Below are 22,906 nucleotides of genomic sequence, written 5' to 3' on the forward strand. Positions count from 1 at the left end.
TTTCACAAACAAATATATATATATATATATATATATATGTGTGTATATGTGTGTATGTTTATGTGTATGTGTGTATGTATATGTATGTATGTGTGTGTGTGTATATATTTATCAGTCTGGCGAGTAAACAAAAAAATTTACTAGCCAATGGCGATTCAATTGCCAAGGTGTTCGTAGAGGGCTGGCCAGTAATCATTATATTTTAATAGCTTTTAAAAGGTTGTTCGGTTGTTCAATTGAAGAAATGCACAGTTGGTAATCATAATATGACACCTGCCTTTCAGAAAACTAGTTGGGTGAAAATTATGTCCCCTATTTAACATTCATGAAACAGACTAATAATATAATCCATAATCTTTTAGATGATTTCTACTCCACTCATGGCTTATAGTTTTACAAACACATATTAGAGAGTAACTTCCCATTTTTGATGCACATTTTTCTAGATAATGTAATCTTCACTGTCACAAAGACTGACTCAGTATGTGACAAGAATTCAGAAAATGCCATTGTGGCACAATGACTGATATTCCAAAGCTGGGTTTCTTTTCCTTGTCCTTGTTGGTCTGGATAAATTTAAACCATTCCAGGCTCTCGAGATCATCACCTGTTGCTAAGTTAAGGGCACATTTGTGTTTGGGTGCTTTTCTCTGAACAATAGCCCTCTTTGTGTTGTGGAAGGGCAGTATGGAAAATAAATGTTCATATTCTCCTTTTCCTTTTCTCACTGTCAGAATTTGTTCTTTTTCTCATCTTGCTCAGGAAACGTTTCCTCTGGGACAGAAAACGTCACCCAGGCGTCAACAGAAACCACACTCACGCCAGAACCTACTGAACAGCCCTCTACGTGAGTCTCATTCGTACACACACACACACACACACACCCTACTCATCCAGCATATTAAAACCACAAATGCTTGCTCAATACTGAGCCCCGAGCTAGTCAGCGTATTCCAGCACAGACTGTTTGCTCACATACCAAATCAACCACCGAATCCTTTTTCTAATACAGTACGAGCTTATAAAACTTTAATTAACTGTAGCTGCCGCATAACCAGGCTCAGAGTCAGACTCAATCTGCTGAATTATGCAGAGTGCATTTAAACATGGTAAAAATACTCTTGTTTGTAGCTAAAATCTTGATCAAATTAGCCAAAAATATTTAGTTCATAGAGGAGTATTTAGTTCTCTCATTTAATGTACCTTACACCCTTTCAACACATTCAATTTTTTTTTTTTTTTTTTTACAAACACATTTTTGATTGAAAATGTTAATGTATATTCATTGCAAAATCTTGCCCTACTTGGCATTATTTATGAGAGAAATAGCTTTGATTTGTGAACAGATGATTCTTTTTAGTAAAATCTTTTTAGTGAATTGGTTGGTCTGCTTTATAAAATTGGTTTAAACAATTCATTCACAAATCTGACTGATCTGGTTCTCAAGATCTGGTCACAGCAGCTAACTTAAATGAATATCATTATTATATTAAGAGTACTTTATTATTATTTATAGTCATTCTATTATCAGTGAATATTTTATGCACTTCTAAAATATTTATTATTTTTAATTAGCCTTATTTTTTATTTTTAGTTATGTTTCAGTAATTTTATTTGCTTTATCATTTTTATTTCTTTTGAAATATTTCTTTGTGTAGCTGTGTGTACTGTAGCTTTGAAGGTAGGTCTCTTGAAGCATCTTGGAGGCGTTGCCACAGTTCTTCTGGATTTAGTCTGTCTCAGTTTGTTCTGTTTCTTCATGTCATTCCAGACAGACTGGAGCAAAATGAATGTTTGGAAATGTAAACTGATATTTCCTACTGACACACTACAGCAAAAGTTAAAAATAACTGACTTAAAACCATTTTTTAGCTGGTGAAAATACTAGTGTTGTAATAATTTTTGCCTCCACTGTATGTTTTTTATCAGGTTTTATCTAGTTATCCATATTTTATTCCAGCTTTAATGAAAACAATTTTCAGTAGTTTTGGTTTAAAATGTCTTTTGCCCACATTCATTGATATTCATTGTCATGGTCATAGAATTTCTTATTTTATGTTCTTTTAAGTCATATGGAATTGGAACTAAATAACTTAGCAAATTACAGAATTTTTCTTCTTTGGATGAATTGTATCTTTAAAAAATTAACATGCAAGGAGTTGAGTTGTGACAGGCTTTTCAGTTCTGCAGTAAACTGAGGAGCTCACATTCTGTGTGGTCGTGTTCATAACTAAGTAACAAACATTGTGCAACCTTGGTTTAAAATGAAATGAGAGATTTGAGAACTAACATTCTTGGTCATCACATCTCCAGGCTGGATGTTCTTGAGCTGGATCCCACTCTAGTGAAGGATGACTTAGAGGTTCCTGTTCCTGAGGCTCCTTCAGAACCTCAACCTGAGGAGAGCCGTATCGTCATCCTCATCGAGGAGGACGAAGAGGCCACTCAGCCAACGGTGACCCTGCTGGAGGAGGAGCAAGAGGAGGAGAAAAGTACAGAGGAGATGTGGGAGCGGGAGAGCGCCACATACTGCGGCCACCTCTCCACTTTGTCCTGTTTGGCATCTTTGCACGAACACTTCTGCTGCTACTGTTCAGCAGCATTAGCACTACAGCGCCAGCGTAGAGACCAGCGCCACAAAGCACAGCACACACACACAGACACTCAAACCACCCCTCAGCAGTCCCTCCCTGACACCACCCCAACCCAAGAGCCCCCTGTGCCCTCTGAGAAACTTCCAGAAACAGAGCAGCCCTCTCAGGCACAAGCTGAGAGGATTTCCCCTACTGAAACGGTGGCTTCTCTGCCTCAGTCCTCCAGTGGGGAATCTGCAGTCACAGATCAGGAGCTCCCACCTGAGACCATTGTGTTAGAGCCCAGTCGTACCTCCACCCTTCCCCCACACAGCTTCTCCGACACCCCCACCCAAAACATCCCAGAGTCCCTACCCACGGGAGAGCCCGTGGACCAGCGTCCGCAGTACCTGGAGGACATTCCAGACACCCGTACGCCTGTCAGCAGCACCAGCAGCCTCCTCTCTCCCAGTGCCGCCTCCTCTCCGCTCTCTTCCACCACCACCACTGAACCCTACAGCCCAGAGACGGACCCTCCCAAACTGGAGCTCCCCGTCGCCACCAAAGAGCAGACGGTTCAGCCGTTGCCCACCCACACTCGCCCCGCTGATATCCCACCTCCTACTGAACTTCCCATCCCGCTTCCAGAGGCCTCGGATATCGGCAGGACTGCAGGGATTGAAGATCCTCACCACAGTGCTGTGGCCTCCCAGCCAGAGCTTTCTGAAGCCCCTCTGTCTCAACAAGAGGAGACTGTTGATGACATTCTGCTACCGCACCGCACCGTCGGAGAGTTTTATGCAGAGCAGCAGCATTCGGCAGAAATGGGCCACGGGAATGGAAACGGCAACGGGAATCAGGTGCACGGATCCAACCAGAAGGAATCGGTGTTCATGAGATTGAATAACAGGATTAAAGCACTAGAGATGAACATGTCCCTCAGCAGCAGATACCTGGAGGAGCTCAGCCAGAGGTCAAAACACAGATACATGCTAGCAAACCTAAAATGATCATAGTGGGCCACATTGTTTGATTGAGCCGTTCTGCTGTCTCTCAGGTATCGTAAACAGATGGAGGAGATGCAACGGGCTTTCAACAAGACCATCATCAAACTGCAGAACACCTCCAGAATCGCAGAAGAGCAGGTTATTATCAGTCACACAGAACATTAGTAATTTGAGCTGGGCTTTTTTATAAACTTTGATACTGGCAACTGCAACATGCATGGATAATGTGTTTGGACACTTAGATACATTTGAGAAAGTGTGAATGGCACTGTATTAAATCAAATATCATATTCCAATAGGAAAATACACTACCATTCAATATGTTGGGGTCAGTAAGTTTTTTTTTGTTTGTTTGTTTGTTTGTTTTTGAACGAGGTCTCTTATGCTCACCAAGGCTCAAAAATGCAATAACACACACATATTTTTTTCTCTCCTGTTTTTAACTGTATTTTTGAGTAAAATGTATTCCTGTAATATTAAAGCTGACTTTTCAGCATTCATTGTGCCAGTCGTCACTGTCACATGATCCTTGAGAAATCATTCTAATTATGCTAATTTGCTAAAGGAATGTTTATTATTATAATTATTAGTGGTATAATTTACACATCCCAAATCTTACACATCCCAAACATTTAAACAGTAGTGTCAACATTGAAAAGAAAACTGTCATCAAGTAATTTTATGAAGATACCTGGTTTATAATCAAAACTAAGACAAAATATGATTATTAACTTATTTATTGGATTATTTTTCTTTTATCTATTGTTTATCCATCAAATATTCCTCTAACACTTGCACTCTGTTGTTTCTACTACTTGTTTTTTTCTCATTCTCTATTCTTTTCCTATTCTTTCAACTTTTCTTTATATTTGTTTAAAAAAGGACCCTCTAACACTAGCATTCTCTATTGTTTTTCTATTCTATCTACTTTTCTTTATATTTATTATTTAAAAAACGGCATTAGACTAACTGAGACTTGTTGTCAGCACTTACATATTACTGCTCTTTTGTTGGTTTTGATTGCTTCTATTGTCCTCATTTGTAAGTCGCTTTGGATAAAAGCATCTGCTAAATGACTAAATGTAAATGACTGTTTAAAATCCAAATAAAATGTTCTTGGACACCTTCTGGCTAAGAAAACTGACAACTTTGGGGGCAACTGTAGCATGTACTGTGTTTGTTGTTTTTTTTACACGGATAACGTGGATAACTGTTTGCAACTGTGTGTGTGTGTATTTAGGACCAGAAACAGACAGAGTCTATACAGATGTTACAGAGCCAGCTGGAGAATGCCACCAGGATCATGCTGAACCTATCTGCCACAGTTGCTCAGCTACAGCGAGAGGTCTACAAACATGCATTTCTCATCTCATTCCTTACCCCTTCTAATGTTTGGCCCACCCAATAATGTATATTCATATTGTTTACTGTGTGTTGTAGGTGTCTGACAGACAGAGTTACCTGGTGCTGTCTCTGATCCTGTGTCTGACGCTGGGTCTGCTGCTCTGTATGCAGTGCTGCAGGAGCTTGCCCAGTCACAACACTAGCTCAACCATTCCCATGAGCAACCACTACCCCAGCCCTAAGAGGTATAACACACACCAAATGTGCAGAATTCATAACGCAATACAAGAACACAATGCATTCTCAGGATTGCAGCAAGGAGTTCTCTAGAGGCCCTGCAGTCAGTTTTCTGTCACGTCAACTACTGTTATAGCAGAACAACAGCTTGACAGAGTCAACTCAAACTGAAAATACATGGGCTTAAGACTGATTTATGAGTCTTTTGATGAGCGAGCAATCTTGCTGAGCAAGCTAGTTGAAGTTATGTAAACTGATTTAATATCCGATTTAATAGCACAGATGTTTGAAGTTAACCCTTTGTGACAATAATGTAACAGCATACACTACCATTCAAAATTTGATCATTTATGTTACAAAAGATTTTTATTTCAAATAATTTGGTATTTTGAGCTTTCTATTCATCAATCAGGAATCAGGAAGTTCGCATCTATATTTGGACACTTGCATAGAATATATTTAGGATTAATGTCTCTCTTTCTCATTCTCAGGTGTTTTTCCTCATATGATGATATGAGTCTGAAACGGAGAGTTTCTTGTCCTCTCATTCGTTCAAAGTCATTTCAACTGCCCACGTCAGAAGGTAAGAGTCACCTTTGACACTGAAGAGAGTTATGATGCCAGAGCTCTCTCTATGTCTCTCTGTCTTTCTCTCTTTTTCTCTAACTCCTCCCCTTCTCTCATATAATTCACATTGTTTTACATTGTTTTGCTCTGGTTCTTAACATCCTGTGTCTTTTTCAGCCAGACTCAAATCCACCATATTCATTTCTCACAGCCCACTAACGTCACACCTTCCCGCTTAACATGTGGCTTACGTTGTGTGCTTTCACTCTGGCTGCTGCTCTCAGAAGAATCACGCCTTTTGGATTAAATAGCACACAGATCACATTACAGCTTGATCTAGTTTTGGGTCCAGCTGTCACAAGTTCCAAAGTGTCTGGCCATAATTCAATATCAGTGTGACCTATACTGGAGCACAGTGGGATTTGTAATTGAATGTCAACAGAGTCTTATCTTATGGGACGTATTAAGCAAAAAACTCTTTCTTTTACAAGCCAAAAACTCAATTAAAACCGTTAATTGAGTGTAATTTGTTATAATAAAAAAAAAAGTAACAAAAAGTTAGCTACTTGGAAATCAGTGTATTGATTCTCAAAGTAAATGAAAGACTTTTCATATTGACAATGTCACCATATTTAGACATATTTAAAACTATAAGAAAGTTACTATGTAATAAGTATTATAATATTTGAATTTAATGTGCAAAAACGTAGGTAAATGTAACAGTAAATACATTCAATCTTACACGCACAGTATACATTATTTGATTATTTTGACATTTTAATTGAAAAGAATACATTTTTTAAAGAATAAAGTCATATAATTTTCAGTAATTTTATTTGTAAGTGATGTGTGCAGTAATTAATTTGACAATTCTAATATGTAAGAACAATTCAGAAAAACTAATATGAAAAACTTGCAAATTCAGCCGCATAAACTGAACCGTCTTCACTACTTTAAACGCCAGATCCTTCCTGTGCTTCATGTTCCATTTTTTCCTCCCACATTTTGCTGCAGCATTGTGAGTGTGTGCATGTGCGTGTGCGTGTGTGTGTGTGTGTGTGTGTGAGCTCATCAGTGGTTTGTGTTCATAAGGCAGAGGTTGGATATTTTTAGCACATGATGCTTTTGGCTGGCACATGTTGGACATTTGCAAGTAGTAACAGTGGAAAAATGTGGTACATTTAATAGATTACTAAGTATTGCATATACAGATAGGCAAATCAAACATGACTTTTAAATGCATGCAAATGACAGCATTATGCTAACAATTGATGCTGCAGCCATGGTTGCCACATGCAGACTTTTTTGGCAATGAAACGAGAGTGAAATAGGACACCACAAGGCGGATTACAATTGAATAACAGTTGCACCCATGAAGAACAGCAGAAAACAAAATGCTTGAAAGTGTCTGTATGTAACTTGTGCTACTACTTGCAAGTGCTGTCATGCTTGTGTTATTGTTTGCCATACCATTCCGTTAATCTGCCCCCTCTCTCCCCTCTTTAGTAGGTCCTGATGACTTGTACATTGTAGAACCTCTAAGGTTTTCTCCAGAGAAAAAGGTATGGAGTTTGTTTGGGCCGCTGTGTGTTCATGACAGTAGTGGGACTGAGGCGGGGTTTCAAAACCACTCACTGCTTGTTTAGCAGCTCTTGTCTTTGTTTTTTCCAGTTTAACAGTTAGATTGTCAATCTGCAAGAACAGTATTAATTACATCAAAGCTTTATTAGAAATGCTTCAGTAAATGCCAAGAGCAGTGAGTGTTTTGGAACGCAGCTCTTTCCAGTTAGTCTGTCTGACCGGCCGTGAAGTTAACCGTTTCTCTGCTGACTGACGATTCAGATTACATTTAACAACATGACAACAATTGTTCTCAACTCTATACAAATACCAAACACAAACTGTTTTTAATATCACATTAATATTATATTATCATAATTTAAACTACAATTTTAGCATTTTTTTTTTTTACATCCAGTCAGTATTGCATTGATTAAATTTCCCACCTCCCTTAAGTACAAAACAGTCACAGTTCATTTCTAGTTTAATGTATGTTAATGATGAAAAGTTAGTCAGTCTATAACTGTCCCATTTAATAAATTTAAACTACAATTTTAGCATTTTTTTTTTTACATCCAGTCAGTAATTGCATTGATTAAATTTCCCACCTCCCTTAAGTACAAAACAGTCACAGTTCATTTCTAGTTTAATGTATGTTAATGATGAAAAGTTAGTCAGTCTATAACTGTCCCATTTAATAAGTCATTAAACCTATTCAAATCTATACCACACGAGTTTAAGACTGATTTGTGTCTTTTTGACCAATTTATTAAAAAGAACCGCTTTGTAAGAGTCTTGACTTGGGTTTTAGTCAAGGTTTAGCTTGTTCCCCAAAGAATAACTTTGTTTGCATAACTTTATGCACGGATCTAATAGTAAAGGCCTGTTCAGACCAATACTGATGTTCAGCTAAAAAATTTGGTATGAGATGAAAAGTTAGTCAGTCTATAACTGTCCCATTTAATAAGTCATTAAACCTATTCAAACCTATAACACACGAGTTTAAGACTGATTTGTGTCTTTTTGACCAATTTATTAAAAAGAACCGCTTTGTAAAAAGGGTTTTAGTCAAGGTTTAGCTTGTTCCCCAAAGAATAACTTTGTTTGCATAACTTTATGCTCGGATCTAATAGTAAAGGCCTGTTCAGACCAATACTGATGTTCAGCTAAAAAATTTGGTATGATTTTCACATGCAATTTGTCTGTTCATATCAATGCAAAAAAACGGAAGACTGCTGAATAAAAATGCAAATTCACTCCCTGACATTAAGTGATGCTCATAGAAAAGCAGAAATACCCCGGTATACAACTTTGCTAAAAAGTCAGATAGTATTTAAATGTTTTTAAACAGCTGTTCAGATTTTTGTATTCACTATAGCAGGGGTTCTCAAAGTCTACATTCAGAGGTCCAAATCTGAATTTTCATCAGTGTCAAAGGTCCGGACTGGAACAATTGGTTATTACAAAACTTGTTTTTAATAAACATACATAACATGCATAACAAATAAACATTTTTTTTTTTTTTAAATAAAGTGCAAAAGTGGCAAAACAATTAATTTAAGTGTCAGCAATAGAGGTCGACCTATAAGGTTTTTTCTCTGGCCGATGCCGATATTTAGAAATCAGGGCAGCCGATGGCCGATATATGATGCTGATTTTTTTGGCTGATATGTTTGGTCGATTTATTTTTTCCTTTATCTCATAAATGACTGAATTCCCTCTGGGTCCGGATCCGGACCGGAGTCTGGACTTTGAGAAGCACTGCACTATAGTGTTAATCAAGCAACACCAAATACAAGAGTACAGAGACAAACGCTGGTTTCAGATTCTTCTGTCAGTGTTATTTTTATATCGTTGATATATTATTATAGTTTTTGAGTTTTTATATTTTGTTTTCACCTTAATTTTTCATTTTAATTACTTAATTTTTAAAATCATTTTTATTGTTTTTTTTTTATGTCTATATAGTATTTCATTTTTATTTATTAGTTTTATTTTTTAGTTATTTTAATACTTCAACTTGTATTATTTCAGTTTCTTGCCAAAGCAACATTTACCACTTTTATTTTTTATTTTTTTTACATTTATTTCCATAATCATTTATTTCATTTCAAGTAACAAATTTGTTATTATTTTTTTATTAACAATGACAATGTTGTTTGCTGTCACTTGGCCAAATAATCTCTGGGCATGCAACCAAAAGAGTGAATCTTGGTTGGCCAGTTTTTGTTGCCCTGTGATGGAAAAGAGATTAGAACACCTTGCAATAAAAAAAATTGCGTTTTAATGACTGCGTGCAGATTTTCATGTCCGTCTGAACAGACGCATTAACAGATGTTCATTCAAATGCTCCAGACATTTATGTTGGTGTGAACGGGCCTCAACTTCTCCACAAATGATCCTTGTGTTCTCTGCCCTCATGTGTATCATCACGTGATCAGTGATTGTATTGTTGTGCCGTCATTTCTTGATTTCTATTTCTCTATTCTTAATGTCTGATAAAGTGTTCGCCGCTATATATATTTGTTTATACTCGCTCAGCACAAAGACGGTTAGCGTGGCTTTAGGTGTTTAAATACCTCTCTGAATGCATCATTTAGACATTAAATCATTTCTCCCTGTTTGTGTCTTTCAGAAGAAACGCTGCAAGACAAAAGGAGGGGACAGAGTGGAGACGCTCCAGGCCTCCGTCCCTTCAGCGACGAGTGTTAACGGTGAAACATCATCACCTTCTCTTCAATTCCTGCCATCAATGTGCAACGGCTACGCATCCACCTGCTCGTCCAGGGACTGTGTGTCAGAGGGCAGCTCCGAAAGCTCCGCTTCCACACTGTCTGAGGAGTCCTTCGGCAGCGCCCCCTCCATGAACGGACACGACCCCACCCTGTGCAACGGCGAGCCGCCGCCGGCCAAGAGCAAGATGGAGAAGAGGTCTCTGAAACGCCGCAAGTCCAAGAACGCTGAGCAGCAGGAGGCCCGGCGCATGGGGGAGATACTGCCACTTCCTGTGACCGTCATGCCCACGCTGGAGGAGCTCATGAAGGGAAAGGCAGACCTGGGCATGGCCACATTCGGAAGGACAGCTGTAACGGGACGAGTTTGAGCTTTCACGCCACCATCTTTCTTTTTCTTATTCCAGCTTTTCGAAATTTCATTGCGAGCGCTGATCCTGACGGCGTCTTCACTACATCCTGGTTCTCTGAACTTTGGTTATGTGCCTTTTTTATCCAATCAGGATAGTTTTTTTTTATTTTTTATTCTTCGGGGAAGTTCTGACTGATAAACATTGGCAAGTATGAATGAGACTTGGTTTGATGTTGCAGAGGTGGCGCTGCGTCACCGTGACCAGGAGTTTAGGCCGATTTACAGATGGCAGACCCACAACATTCTAACATGACCCTCGGGTCTCCATTTCCTCTTTCTCTGTCCCTTTAAGGCTCACTCACTCTTTTTTCCTTCCTGGTTGGATATGTAATTGTACATGTGAGTGTGTGTGACTGTACGCCAGTCATTGTCTGTGGTTGGTTTGTGGGACCAGTGATGTCACATAGCACAGGGCTTCAATCCAGTGAACAGAGCTGAATGAAAAACAGATCCAGTCCATGTTAATTCTGTCATTTTCTCTTTTAGAGCCAAATTAAGTTTTTTTTTTTCTGTACTATTCGAATCACGATCTAGTTTGACCAATGAGTCCAGGCTGGGCCTGAACACTCTCTCACACACACACACACACTCACACACATTCATATATCAACATGTTCACATTGTGACGCACCCAACAGCATCTCAAGCATGTTTACAGCTCATTTTCTTCATGTTCAGTGGAGCCGTCATAAAAAAAAGACACATTTTTACACGCTTTAAATATACACGGGGAGTTTGTAGGGGACATTGTTATTTTAGTGGTAATTATTTATGTATTTATTTATTTAAATGTAACCCGGGCTCTATGAGATCACGGTCATGTGATATATGAGATACAGTGGCCCCCCCAACCTCCATGTAAGAGATTTATTACAGATACACACAAATGGTACGGACAACATCTTCCTGTTCTCTAAAGTTTGCACACTCTGTGATTTGAGAAAGCTGGATTCAGCTTTTGACTTCTTAAACTTTTTTTTGCATTCAAATCAAATGAAGCATCAGATAAATCCCTTCAAACGCTCGTAACATCTGATTGGCTCAGCTTCTGGATGTGATTTGCTCTTCCTCGGACGAGCTTTGGGTTACTGGATTCGAGGTGAATCGTAAAAACGGCCGAGCTCTCGTTGTTGTGCAAATATTATGCACGAGTCCAGCAAAGCAGCCGTCTGGTCTGTCCTACCTGTCATGTACGTGTAAAGATTGTGTGTGTGTGTGTGTGTCCAGCATCTTCTCTTTACACACGCCATGTCCCTCTTAACACACTCTGTGTGTGTGTGTGTGTGTGTGTGTGTGTGTTCGCTGCTTTCTTAGTTGTTTTTAATGCATCCAAGAGACCATTTGACATCCCAGTGGAGTTTCTGTGTCAGATCTGTGTTGTGTAAGATTGTAAGTGTTTTCTTTCACGCATAAGATCCCATCATTGACCTTTAATCAGACTGTGGGGTTTAGAGAATGTGAATTCACATCACGATTTCAATAAAAGGGAAAGATTGGGATGGCATGCGATGGACCATCTCTGTGATTTCCATGCTACATGTTTCACTTTAAAATGTTTCACTACCTTTCTCCTTTTTGAATGGTAACTGATATATGCTTGTGGAATTTGTGGATGTTTTCTCTTCAGTGTGTATGTTGATGATTCTTTCCAGTACACCAGTGAGTAGAGACCGCTGCGTGTGTCTCTCCTGTGCACTTTGGAGAACTCCACATGCCTTTGTTTTTCTACACCACACCTTGTACAAGTGCTTTTTCGCCCCAGGCTTTCCTTAGTACGGCGCCCTCTAGTGGCGGATGCCTGATTTATTTAAACGTCCGCTAGGTGGCGCCCAAATGAAATCTCATCATCTGTGAGGACGAACTGCACAGTATTTGATTTTATTTTGTTTTTCCAATTGTAACTACAGCAGTGTAGTGCCATTAGAAACTGTGAATTTATAAATAAAACACTTTGTTGTCTTTATTCAGTGCGTTTTATTACTTTCACACTATAGTACAAGCATTAAAACCTATGAAAGCAGCTATACCACATATAGACATAAAATAGTGGTACAGTGACACAACTTGTGTTATATCAGTGGTTTTCTGTCTCATATAAGCTATTACAAAGCCTTAAGTTGCACAGATTTTTATCCAGATTTTCTTAGATATATCCATAAAGCTGAATGCAGTCAGTTTGGCATGTGTGTGTGGATTACACTATAAATGACATGAATGTTTGCATTTTAATGCGTTTTAAAGACAAAGTCCAAAAACATAGTAATATATAGTTGACTATATATATGACTCACTGGGTGATGATTATTGGTCCATTTCTGTGTAATTGTAGCCACCTAACTAGTGGATGGCATGTGCGATTACAAAAAAAAAAAAACTGTTCAAATGTATATACAGTTGAAGTCAAACGTTTATATACACCTTTCAGAATCTGCAAAATGTTAATTATTTTACCAAAATAAGAGGGATCATACAAAATGCATGCTATTGTTTATTTACTGACCCGAATAAGATATTTCACATAAAAGATGTTTACATAAAGTCCACAAGAGAAAATAATAGTTGAATTTATAAAAATGACCCCGTTCAAAAGTTTACATCCCCTTGATTCTTAATACTGTGTTGTTACCTGAATGATCCACAGCTGTGTTTTTTTTTTGTTTAGTGATAGTTGTTCATGAGTCCCTTGTTTGTCTTGAACAGTTAAACTGCCTGCTGTTCTTCAGAAAAACTCCTTCAGGTCCCACAAATTCTCTGGTTTTCCAGCATTTTTGTGTATTTGAACCCTTTCCAACAATGACTGCATGATTTTGAGATGCATCTTGTCACACTGAGGACAACTGAGGGACTCATATGCAACTATTACAGAAGGTTCAAACGCTCACTGATGCTCCAGAAGGAAAAACCATGCATTAAGAAAATTTAATGCAAAAATTTAAGTAAATTTAACTTATTTTGTCTTCTGGGAAACATGTATCTTCTGTAGCATCTGAAGGGCAGTACTAAATGAAAAATATGATATTTAGGCAAAATAAGAAAAATGTCTTCATTCTGTTCAAAAGTTTTGCACTACCAGAATAAAAATTTATATTCTATTTTTACATTAACGTAATTATTATATTTATTAAAACCAAGTATAAATCTCATCAGTTTAGTGTTTTTAAGCATTTACATTTATTCCAAAATAATAACAAAAACAGTTCTGTGGATTATTATACGTCCTTATAAAGTGTTCTTCAAAATACTATGTCAAAACACTTTGCTGTTGCAAACTTTCTGGTTAATATGTAAATAATATCGGTTCAGTGGAGTCTAGGACTTTTATTTTGAAGTGTGTGCGGTAACAGGTTGATCATTCGCATCCTTCTTCTCTTCCCTGCCTCACACAGATCAAGCTTACCAAGATAGGAGTCGCTGTGTTAAGAGGACTTTTATTTTGAAGTGTGTGCCGTAGCAGGTTGATCAGTCTCAGCCCTGCCTCTCACAGGCTCGCTGACCGATCTGGAGCTTATTAAGGTAATAATAACTTCATCAAATACACTCGAACGTGCGTTAGACAGTTAGATTAAAAGCCAAATTAAGCATGCACATGGCTGTCACGCGTTAATTTTGATGCATGTGTTTTATTGCATATTTATATTGATGATCCGTTATCAGACACACAGGCCATCAATAGACTATCAGATCTTAAAATCCTCTCTTCTGAAACACTGCATTCAGATCTTAAAAGCAGCTTTTGATTGTGTTGTGCATCTGAAGATCGGAGCGGAAGAATCGGTGAAATGGAGGTCAGGCGATAAGAGACTTAACACTACAGTAATCCTCACAGCACTCCTGTCAGCGCAGGACGTTTAACTGCTGCTACACAAACCTGCTTTCTCAGGACTTTTAGTTTTTAGTATTATTTGGTTTTATGTATTGCATTTTAATAAATGCGTATTATTATTATATATATTATTACTGTTGTTGTTGTTATGAAGCAGTTTGACGCCAACAACGAACAAATTGTTTTCAGTTTTTTTTAATACGCAGTCATTATTATTGGAGAAACCAATGAAAATGACCCTTGACCACGAGTCTGCAGACTCGGACTCCATGTGTTGTTTTTTTCTTCAATAAAAACCTAAATAAAATGTAATTTTTAAAATAAATTCTGTTAGTGCCCCTGCAACATTTTATTCTGTATTATGTTGGAATATTTAAAGTAATAGTTTAATTATTTGGAATATTTATATTTAGCAGTTGGATTTTTGGCAGTGTTTAAATTCCAAAATTAAAATGAATCGAGTATTTGAATTATTGAACATCTGTGACCCTGGACCACAAAACCAGTCATAAGGGTCAATTGTTTTTGAAATTGAGATTTATAGATCATCTGAAAGCTGAATAAATACGCTTTCCATTGATGTATGGTTTGTTAGAACATTTGAAAATCTGGAATCTGAGGGTGCAAAAAAAAAAAAATCTAACTATTGAGAAAGTCGCCTTTAAAGTTGTCCAAATGAAGTCCTTAGCAATGCATATTACTAATCAAAAATTAAGTTTTGATATATTTATGGTAGGAAATCTACAAAATATCTTAATGGAACATGATTCATTTTTGGCATAAAAGAAAAATAAATGGATAATATTGACCCATACAATGTATTGTTGGCTATTGCTACAAATATACCCATGCTACTTAAGACTGGTTTTGTGGTCCACGGTCAGTCGGTCACATTTAAATAATCTGTTCCAGATTTATTAAAAAAAAAATTTCAGCTTTTTGGACTAGGTATCTAAGCCTACACATGTCATATTTTCAGTCCTTTTTCCATACTGCTATTCTTTCCATTGCGCATAGGTATGTTATTATCATTTGAATATGATCCACCGCATTGATCCTTATGCATTGATTTGATATAGGATGGCTGAACCGCCTCGGTCATGTGACTGTTTTGTATCTCTGCCTCCGGGCTCAAAAGAAGATTATGTGATATTTGGTAAGAACTCTGACCGGCCGAGAGATGAGGTGCAGGAGCTGGTGTGTTACCCTGCATCCTCACACGCTCCCGGATCTACAGTGGAGGTGAACTGACTTTTTCATTTCATCAATATTGGTATATAAAATACCTACTTTCTATTTAAAATATATTTCAATATAGGTTTCATATTTTCTCCCCTTTCTCCTCCAAATATGTGGTTGCTGAGCAAAAATCTTGGAGTTGTGGCTAAACCATAGATGATTTACAGGTGATTCTCTTTTCCATGTAGTGCACATACATTTCCATTCCTCAAGCAGAGCACACTCATGCGGTTGTGCTGAGCAGACCCGCTTGGCTCTGGGGGGCTGAGATGGGGGCTAATGAACAAGGGGTGTGTATTGGGAATGAGGCCGTCTGGACCAAGGAGCCTGTGGATCCAGAAGAAGCTCTGCTGGGAATGGACCTGGTTCGGTGAGCTCAAAACAAGCAAACGTCTTTATCTTCCTGCTTTCTAGACTTGAAATTGATCAGCTGATGTATATTGTGTGTGTCGAGGCTGGGTCTGGAGCGCGGGGACAGCGCATGGGCCGCTCTGAATGTGATCACAGGTCTGCTGGAGCAGCACGGTCAGGGCGGAGCCTGCAGAGAGACCGCCGAACCCTTTAGCTACCATAATACCTTCTTACTAGTGGACCGACAGGAAGCCTGGGTCCTAGAGACTGCTGGGAAACTCTGGGCTGCACAGAAAGTCACAGGTGAGATGGAAGGAAAGATGATTCATGGTCAGTGGTGAATGCGTTTTCACAGGTTAAGTGTGTGTGTGTGTGTTTCTCTCACGATCTGTCTGAAAAGATCCAAAATGAAGGACATTTATGTTTTATCCTGGTAAACAAAAGTTAATATTACAACAAAAGTTAATAAGTGAATATGGTAAATGATAAATTTGGTCTCTTAAAGAAGACACTTGATAGATTATTGCTAAAGATAAAAATAATAGAAGTTTAAGTGTATTATTGTGGAAAATGCCCCCCAAAAAAACACTTTTAAAATGTTATATAAAATATATTTTCCAAAACATGTTTTACTCTTACCATGAACAGTACAGTACACCATTTCTTTCAGGAGCATTTAACCTTTTGATTTTTTTTTTTTTGTGTGTGTGTGTGTTCACAGCAAGTGCCAAAACCTTTTTAAGTTTCTAAGTCTCGTACTTTATTTGATAAAGTAAATTTAACTTAAATATTATGAACTATATATATGTATATATATATTAGGGCTGTCAGTCGATTAACATTTTTTAATCTAATTAATTACATGATGTGTCGATTAATTAATTGCAAAATAAGTTTGACTGTGAAAATACCCACAAAAGATTATTTAAAGCTATTTTTGTGTTAAATGAGAAAGAAAGAAACAAATATTTTATTTGATTCAAAATAAAAATGTATTACACATAAACGTTTAGACTACAACAGCCTAACATTAACTATGGAACATAAAAGAAGATAATTTGAGAAACATCTCAGTATTTTTTGTTCATACAATGAAAGTCATTGGTAACCAAAACAGCTTTGTTACCAACAGTCTTCAAAATACCTTCTTTTATGTTCCACAAAAGAAAGGTTTGAAACGACATGAGGGTGAGTAAATAATGACAGAATTTACATTTATTTGGGTTAACTAACCCTTTAATGTTATTATTATTATTTATGAAATTATACTCTATATAAGCAACTTAATCTGCCAGCAGGTGGCGGTAAATGTCTTCATTCGATTCGTTCAAAACGCGGATTCATTCAGAAACTAAACAGCTGTGTTGCTCGGAGACGCACAACAGTTCTGCTATGGCTTTAAAGGTAATATGTTCTCTGCAAAATTGTGCAAAAACACATAATATTGTGTTTAAAATAAAACACAATATCAACTTCTTATTACTGAACTGCTGTATAAAATCACATTTAAACTTATGATATTCGGGACAAAATCAGCACTTGTGTAATACTGCTCTCCCTGCTCGTGTGATATAGCTTATCAAATGATATGAGACAAAAACTCATACAGGGTCATTTTTTGCACCAATATCTTGAATTTTAGGGCATAACTGCATTTATGGAGCCCTGCATCATATTTGTCAACAGTCAACTATATGAAGTGTAAGATGACGTACAGGTCTGGGGGCGGGGCCAGTGTGTTAACTGTTTTAAAATATTTTAATCTCGTTATTTTTTCATAACTAATTAAGTTAACGCGTTAAAATGACAGCCCAAATATATATGTAATAAATGTGTAATATTATAATATACAGGTGCATCTCAATAAATTAGAATGTCGTGGAAAAGTTCATTTATTTCAGTAATATTATTTATATACATGTACTAATATTTTCGCTTAGAAATGTTACTTTGTTTTAACATTTTCAAAATCAGAAATATTTGTAATTGTATATCTATGTACAATAGCTGTATCAGGATAACACATCTAATGTATTGATATAACAGTCTTGTATCTAAAAAAAATCCTTCTCTAAAAATAAAGCAGAGGTTCTTTCTTTTGTCAGAGGGAGTCAAGAACATCTCTAACCAGCTGACGATCTGAGATCTGTGCGGAGCATCCGGAGCTGCGCGCTGTGGCTCAGGCTCAGGGCTGGTGGAGTGGAGAGGGGGACTTCAGCTTCTCTGCTGTCTTCAGCCCTAACAACCCCCCCGCCAGGATGGAAATGGCCAAGCAGCGGTATGTGGGCGGCACAGCCCTGCTCCAGCAGCACAACGGTACGTTTGCTTTACTCTGCCATCATGACTGAGGAGTGGGGTTGTGTTTACAACAGGGAACTTCAATGTTATATTTAGGTTTCTGAAGTGTGTTTTTGAAGTGTTTTGGTTGCAGTAAGATGCAGAGTTATATTCTTACTCTTGCTATCCAGAGTGTTGTTCTTTTGAAGAGTAGATTTATTAAAATATATACAAATATAATACTGCCATCTTCTGTTTAGACACTGCACTTACATTTATTGCTTTTTTTAAAGCAATTATTAGACAACTAAAACGTTTTTATTATGACATTATGATTTACTTAAAATATTTAGTCATTTTCAGTTTCTAATAATTTACTGTAATAAGAATACTGTGTATTTTATATATTGAATGTGGTGAATGTAACTATGTAGTGCTTATATTGAATCATGTAACTTGAATTACCATGCAACTAGTTCTATTTGAGATAACGATTTTGTTTTTCCAGTAGCTCAAAATATCACTACTTGCAATTAATATATATATATTTTTTCAATAGAATTTTTTTGGATTATAATATATTCATATTATAATATTATAATACATTATAATTATTACAATACATTAATTTATACCTTATATATTTTTTATAGAATACAAATATGCTATTTATTTTTGTTTTATTATTACAATTAATAGAATATGTCATTTTTCTTTTGGGTATGCAATGCATGCCTTTTTTTGAATTATTTTTTGATGAAATACATAAATTGCACAATTACAGATGTTACTCTGACTTGCCGGTTTTAGAGGTTCATTTGTCATCATATAATCTACACTACCGTTCAATAGTTTGGGGTCAGTAAGAATTTTTTTTTTTTTTAATACTTTTTTTCCATCAAGGATGCATTAAATTGATCACAAGTGACAGTAAAGACATTTAAACTGTTAAAAAGATTTGTAAAAAATGGTGCTCTTTTGAACTTTCTAAATATTAGTGAATAATGAAAGAAAATGTATCATGATTTCCACAGAAATATTAGGCAGCACAACAACTGTTTTCAGCATTTATAATACTAATAAATGTTTCTTGAGCAGCAAATCAGCACATTATAATGATTAGAAGGATCATGTGACACTGAAGACTGGAGTAATGATGCTGAAAATTCAGCTTTGCCATCACAGGAATAAATTACAGTGATCAAATAAATGCAGCCTTGATAAGCATAAGGGACTTGTATCAAAAACATACTTTTGAATGGTTATCTATGCTAGCCTATTTGCAATATAACACACCTGCTATGCCAGTTTATACCTGAAATATGACATTTGATCATATGTTGTTGTAATGTCTGAAGAAGGTCTTTTAAAATTGTCTATGTAAAATTAACTGTGTCATATGTACCTGCCAACACAGTTTTTTTCCTCTCCACAGGCTTGGTGATGATGAGCATCCTGAGGGACAAGGCCAGCGGGATCTGTATGGATTCGGAGGGCTTCTGTACTACAGGCAGCATGGTGTCCATCCTCCTGCGCAACCCAGACATGCCCTGCATTCACTTCTTCACTGCCACACCCGACCCCTCCAGGTGTGACCCTGAAAGATCCGCTCAAACCTACATTGCCAGGGCACTCTCGTCACACTTTGATCCTTCTCTTGCAGGTCTGTATTCAAGCCTTTTATCTTCTCGGAGAGCGTGAGGTCCGTCAACATGGTAATGTCTCCTCAGTACGGCCCAGACGATCCTGTTAGGACACAGCCTCGATTCCAGCACCAGGTGGACCGCAAACACGAGCTGTACAAAGCCCACCAGACGGCACTGACCAGTCCTGTAAGTCTGAGAAAATTACCAATACTTTTTGGTTTGTTTTCTTAAGCTTTTGAACATTAATTATAAAGCATATTGTATCACATTTGATACACAAATTTCTAAAGCCTCTAAATTACCAACATGATCAAAAAAGATGGAATTAAGCAACTTTATTTAAGCCCATTTTTAGTTAAAAATGTTAAATATGAGAATCAAATATGATGCATCAGAATTTTAAGGAACATTTATTTGTACATCTGTCAATTATCATTGTATTGCATTGCATTATATGTTTTCCCCCACAATAAAAACTACAGAGCTTTGATCATAAAACTAAGCATCTAAATGTCATAATTACTTATCTTAAGACATATTATTAGGGAGATACAGAGTGACAACTGATTTTATATAAGTAGTCTGCTATACTGTTATAAAGACAGATTTTATTTACAATCAGAATTTTGTTATACAGTTTGGCCACATAAATATCAGCAACTGCACCAATTTTTTACTAATTAATTTTTTTTTTATTCTGATTTTTCAGACTATTATTTAATGTCAGGCTTTACAGGTGTTTAAAGGAATATTCTGGATTCAATTCAATACAAGTTAAGCTCAGTCAGCACCATTAATTGTGGCATAATGTTAATTACCAAGAAGAAAAATAGTCCTTCAATTTCTTAAAATAAAATAAACAAACAAACAAACAGATAAATAAATGTTTAAGTGTGGTGTACTTAAAATGGAAGTGGTTTGGGGCCCTTTTTAAATTTATAATAGATTTTAATTTTATTAAAAAAAATGTTTTTTAAAGCTGTTTAAATTATTTTTAGCATTTTAGGGTTTTATTGGTTATGGCAGATTGTTTTCATGGCAACAAAGTTGTAAAATTGGATATAACTAGATATAACAGAAAATGTTAGAAGGGATTTTGTTAACATGTGTATTGATTATGTCTTGTGACTATATTATTGAAACAGTGAGTATTTTAACAGCAATAGTTTAACTATATTCACTTCCATTGTAAGTGCCTTGCTGTAACCCATATTTTTCCTAAAAAGGCCAAACAAGTGGACATTATTTTTGTAATCATCAAATATTATGCCACAACTGCTCTCACTGAGCTTAATTTACACTGAATCTGCAATATTCCCTGTGTGTTTGTGTGTGTCAGGATGCTGGAGTCTCTCTACAGGAGACTATGAGATACCTGGAGTCTCAGTGTCTTGAGGAGATCGAGGCCATGCTAAGTGGGGGAGATACAGGGCCAGGAACTCGGGGATCTGTTCTTCGACTGCGTGGATGCCGAGATCAAATTCTACCAGTGAGACAGAGCAGGTAAACAGAGAAATGTCAGCGTATCTCTCACACATCTGACCTGTGACTTCCACTGTCTGATATTGCCTGTAACTTGTGGCTGTTTTGCAGTTGTCGTTGTGAATGTCACTAGTGCTTGCTGATCTGCCTGGAGAGAGAGAGAGAGACAGTCCAGAGCGCACAGGTTCCTGCCTGCTCAAATCCTGCTCTCCTAGTTCCCCTGATGCCATGGCAAACTAATTGTGATGTCCATGCCACACTAACTGTAGAAAAACACACTAGATGTTCATGTGAGTGGATCACCATAACCATGTGTAATTGTCACACAGGGCGGTCATATACGCATCTCATTAACCGGTTTGTGATAGATTACTAAGGTGTGTATGTGCTGTGGGTAGATGTGTGAGAGAAGAGATGTTAGGGGAAACACTTCTCATTCCTGTAAGAGATGGGCTCAGCTACCAGACTGACCCTCTGAGGAGAAACATAATAAAATATCAATGATTCAAAATGTCTGGCATCTTTTACTGAAACATGGGTAGTTCATGTCACCCTAATGGATGTTTGAAATGGAAGTGGAGGAAAGCACAGAAAACGGCCCAAACTGCTGTAACCAGGTTTATGTGTGAATATAAAAAATGTAAGTTGTCCATTTGGTGTTTATTGCAGTCTGCTATTGTTATGCTAGTTCTATTCAAGCTAGCTCATACATACTAAAACTCATTAGCCATCCTACATCATTGTGCTTTTATAGAAGAAAAAATAGTATAACCTTTTCAACGCTAGCAAACAAAACAATCATCATATCAAGATTAGTCTCAGCCTCAGATGTCACTCCCACGGAACCTTGGCTAAACGTCTGATGCATATGGGACACAAAAGTGGAAACACTTCAGGAGTTTCGAAGTCGTCATCGGATTGGTTGAATTATACAGGATTTCCGGGAGACGTGTGTCGCGTTCTTTAACGTTACGCCTGGAAACAAAGATGCTGTGACGCCAAACCCCCTCACGAAAGAAGAAAGCCTTCGTGTTTACAACTGTGATGACGAGTGCTTATCAGGATCAACTAAACGCTGGATTCTCAAAAGTATGTGAAATATTTAAAGTTCGCGGCATAGAACCTTTAAAATATGTCCGAGAGTTTTACACATCGGTCTGTTATTGTGGCGACATTTCCACGCCCCGAAACGTGACGCTGAACGAATCGAACTGTGATTGGTTGTTCAAATGGCCTCATGGGCGGGCCTTGGCCAATGAAAGCTACCATGGATTTCAGACCTTCAGCCTTTAGTCTTTAGTTTTAGTCTGAAGGTCTGGCTACGCGAAACTATATCAAGATTATATCAAGACACCTGCTGGTCAAAAGGGCATAGATCAAGCAGCAACCTCTCGTTCTCTCTCGTGAAACCAACACGGAAGTAACTAAAACTGCAGTTCATCGACTGGCCGCTAGAGGCTGGCTCCAAAGGGAGTCGGTCCCATAGACTCCCCATGTTAAAATGCCCAACTTTACAGCAGAAAAAAATGTTTACAGCCTGGTACAAAAAGTGGTTTTGGTCTATATAGCTAATTTTGCCCTTCATGACAACTGTGTGGGGGGTGAATTTTTATAACTCATCCGTTTAAATTATATTAAGCCTTAAAGTTCTGCATA

General features: G+C 37.3%; 1 protein-coding gene and 1 pseudogene across 5 annotated transcripts in view; both read left to right on the plus strand.

Annotated features, from left to right (window-relative positions):
- Window positions 1–12,395, plus strand: part of LOC107712873 (SUN domain-containing ossification factor-like) — a 66,136-nt gene extending 53,741 nt beyond the window's left edge. For 4 of the 5 annotated variants that reach the window (XM_016518243.1, XM_016518245.1, XM_016518246.1 and 1 more), the window contains 8 exons: window positions 763–847; window positions 2,314–3,546; window positions 3,631–3,718; window positions 4,821–4,925; window positions 5,021–5,169; window positions 5,653–5,744; window positions 7,235–7,290; window positions 9,924–12,395. In XM_016518243.1, coding sequence (XP_016373729.1) covers window positions 763–847; window positions 2,314–3,546; window positions 3,631–3,718; window positions 4,821–4,925; window positions 5,021–5,169; window positions 5,653–5,744; window positions 7,235–7,290; window positions 9,924–10,391 — 2,276 coding nt within the window. In that variant the 3' untranslated portion in view covers window positions 10,392–12,395. The remainder of the gene's footprint in view (window positions 1–762; window positions 848–2,313; window positions 3,547–3,630; window positions 3,719–4,820; window positions 4,926–5,020; window positions 5,170–5,652; window positions 5,745–7,234; window positions 7,291–9,923) is intronic. The other variant, XM_016518244.1, reaches the window with a different exon arrangement.
- A 1,451-nt stretch (window positions 12,396–13,846) lies between these two features.
- LOC107712875 (secernin-2-like) lies at window positions 13,847–21,969 on the plus strand (annotated as a pseudogene).
- Window positions 21,970–22,906: the final 937 nt, after the last annotated feature.

Source organism: Sinocyclocheilus rhinocerous, unplaced genomic scaffold (genome assembly GCF_001515625.1).
Source record: "Sinocyclocheilus rhinocerous isolate Xijiao unplaced genomic scaffold, SAMN03320098_v1.1 scaffold478, whole genome shotgun sequence".
Taxonomy (NCBI): Eukaryota; Metazoa; Chordata; class Actinopteri; order Cypriniformes; family Cyprinidae; genus Sinocyclocheilus; species Sinocyclocheilus rhinocerous.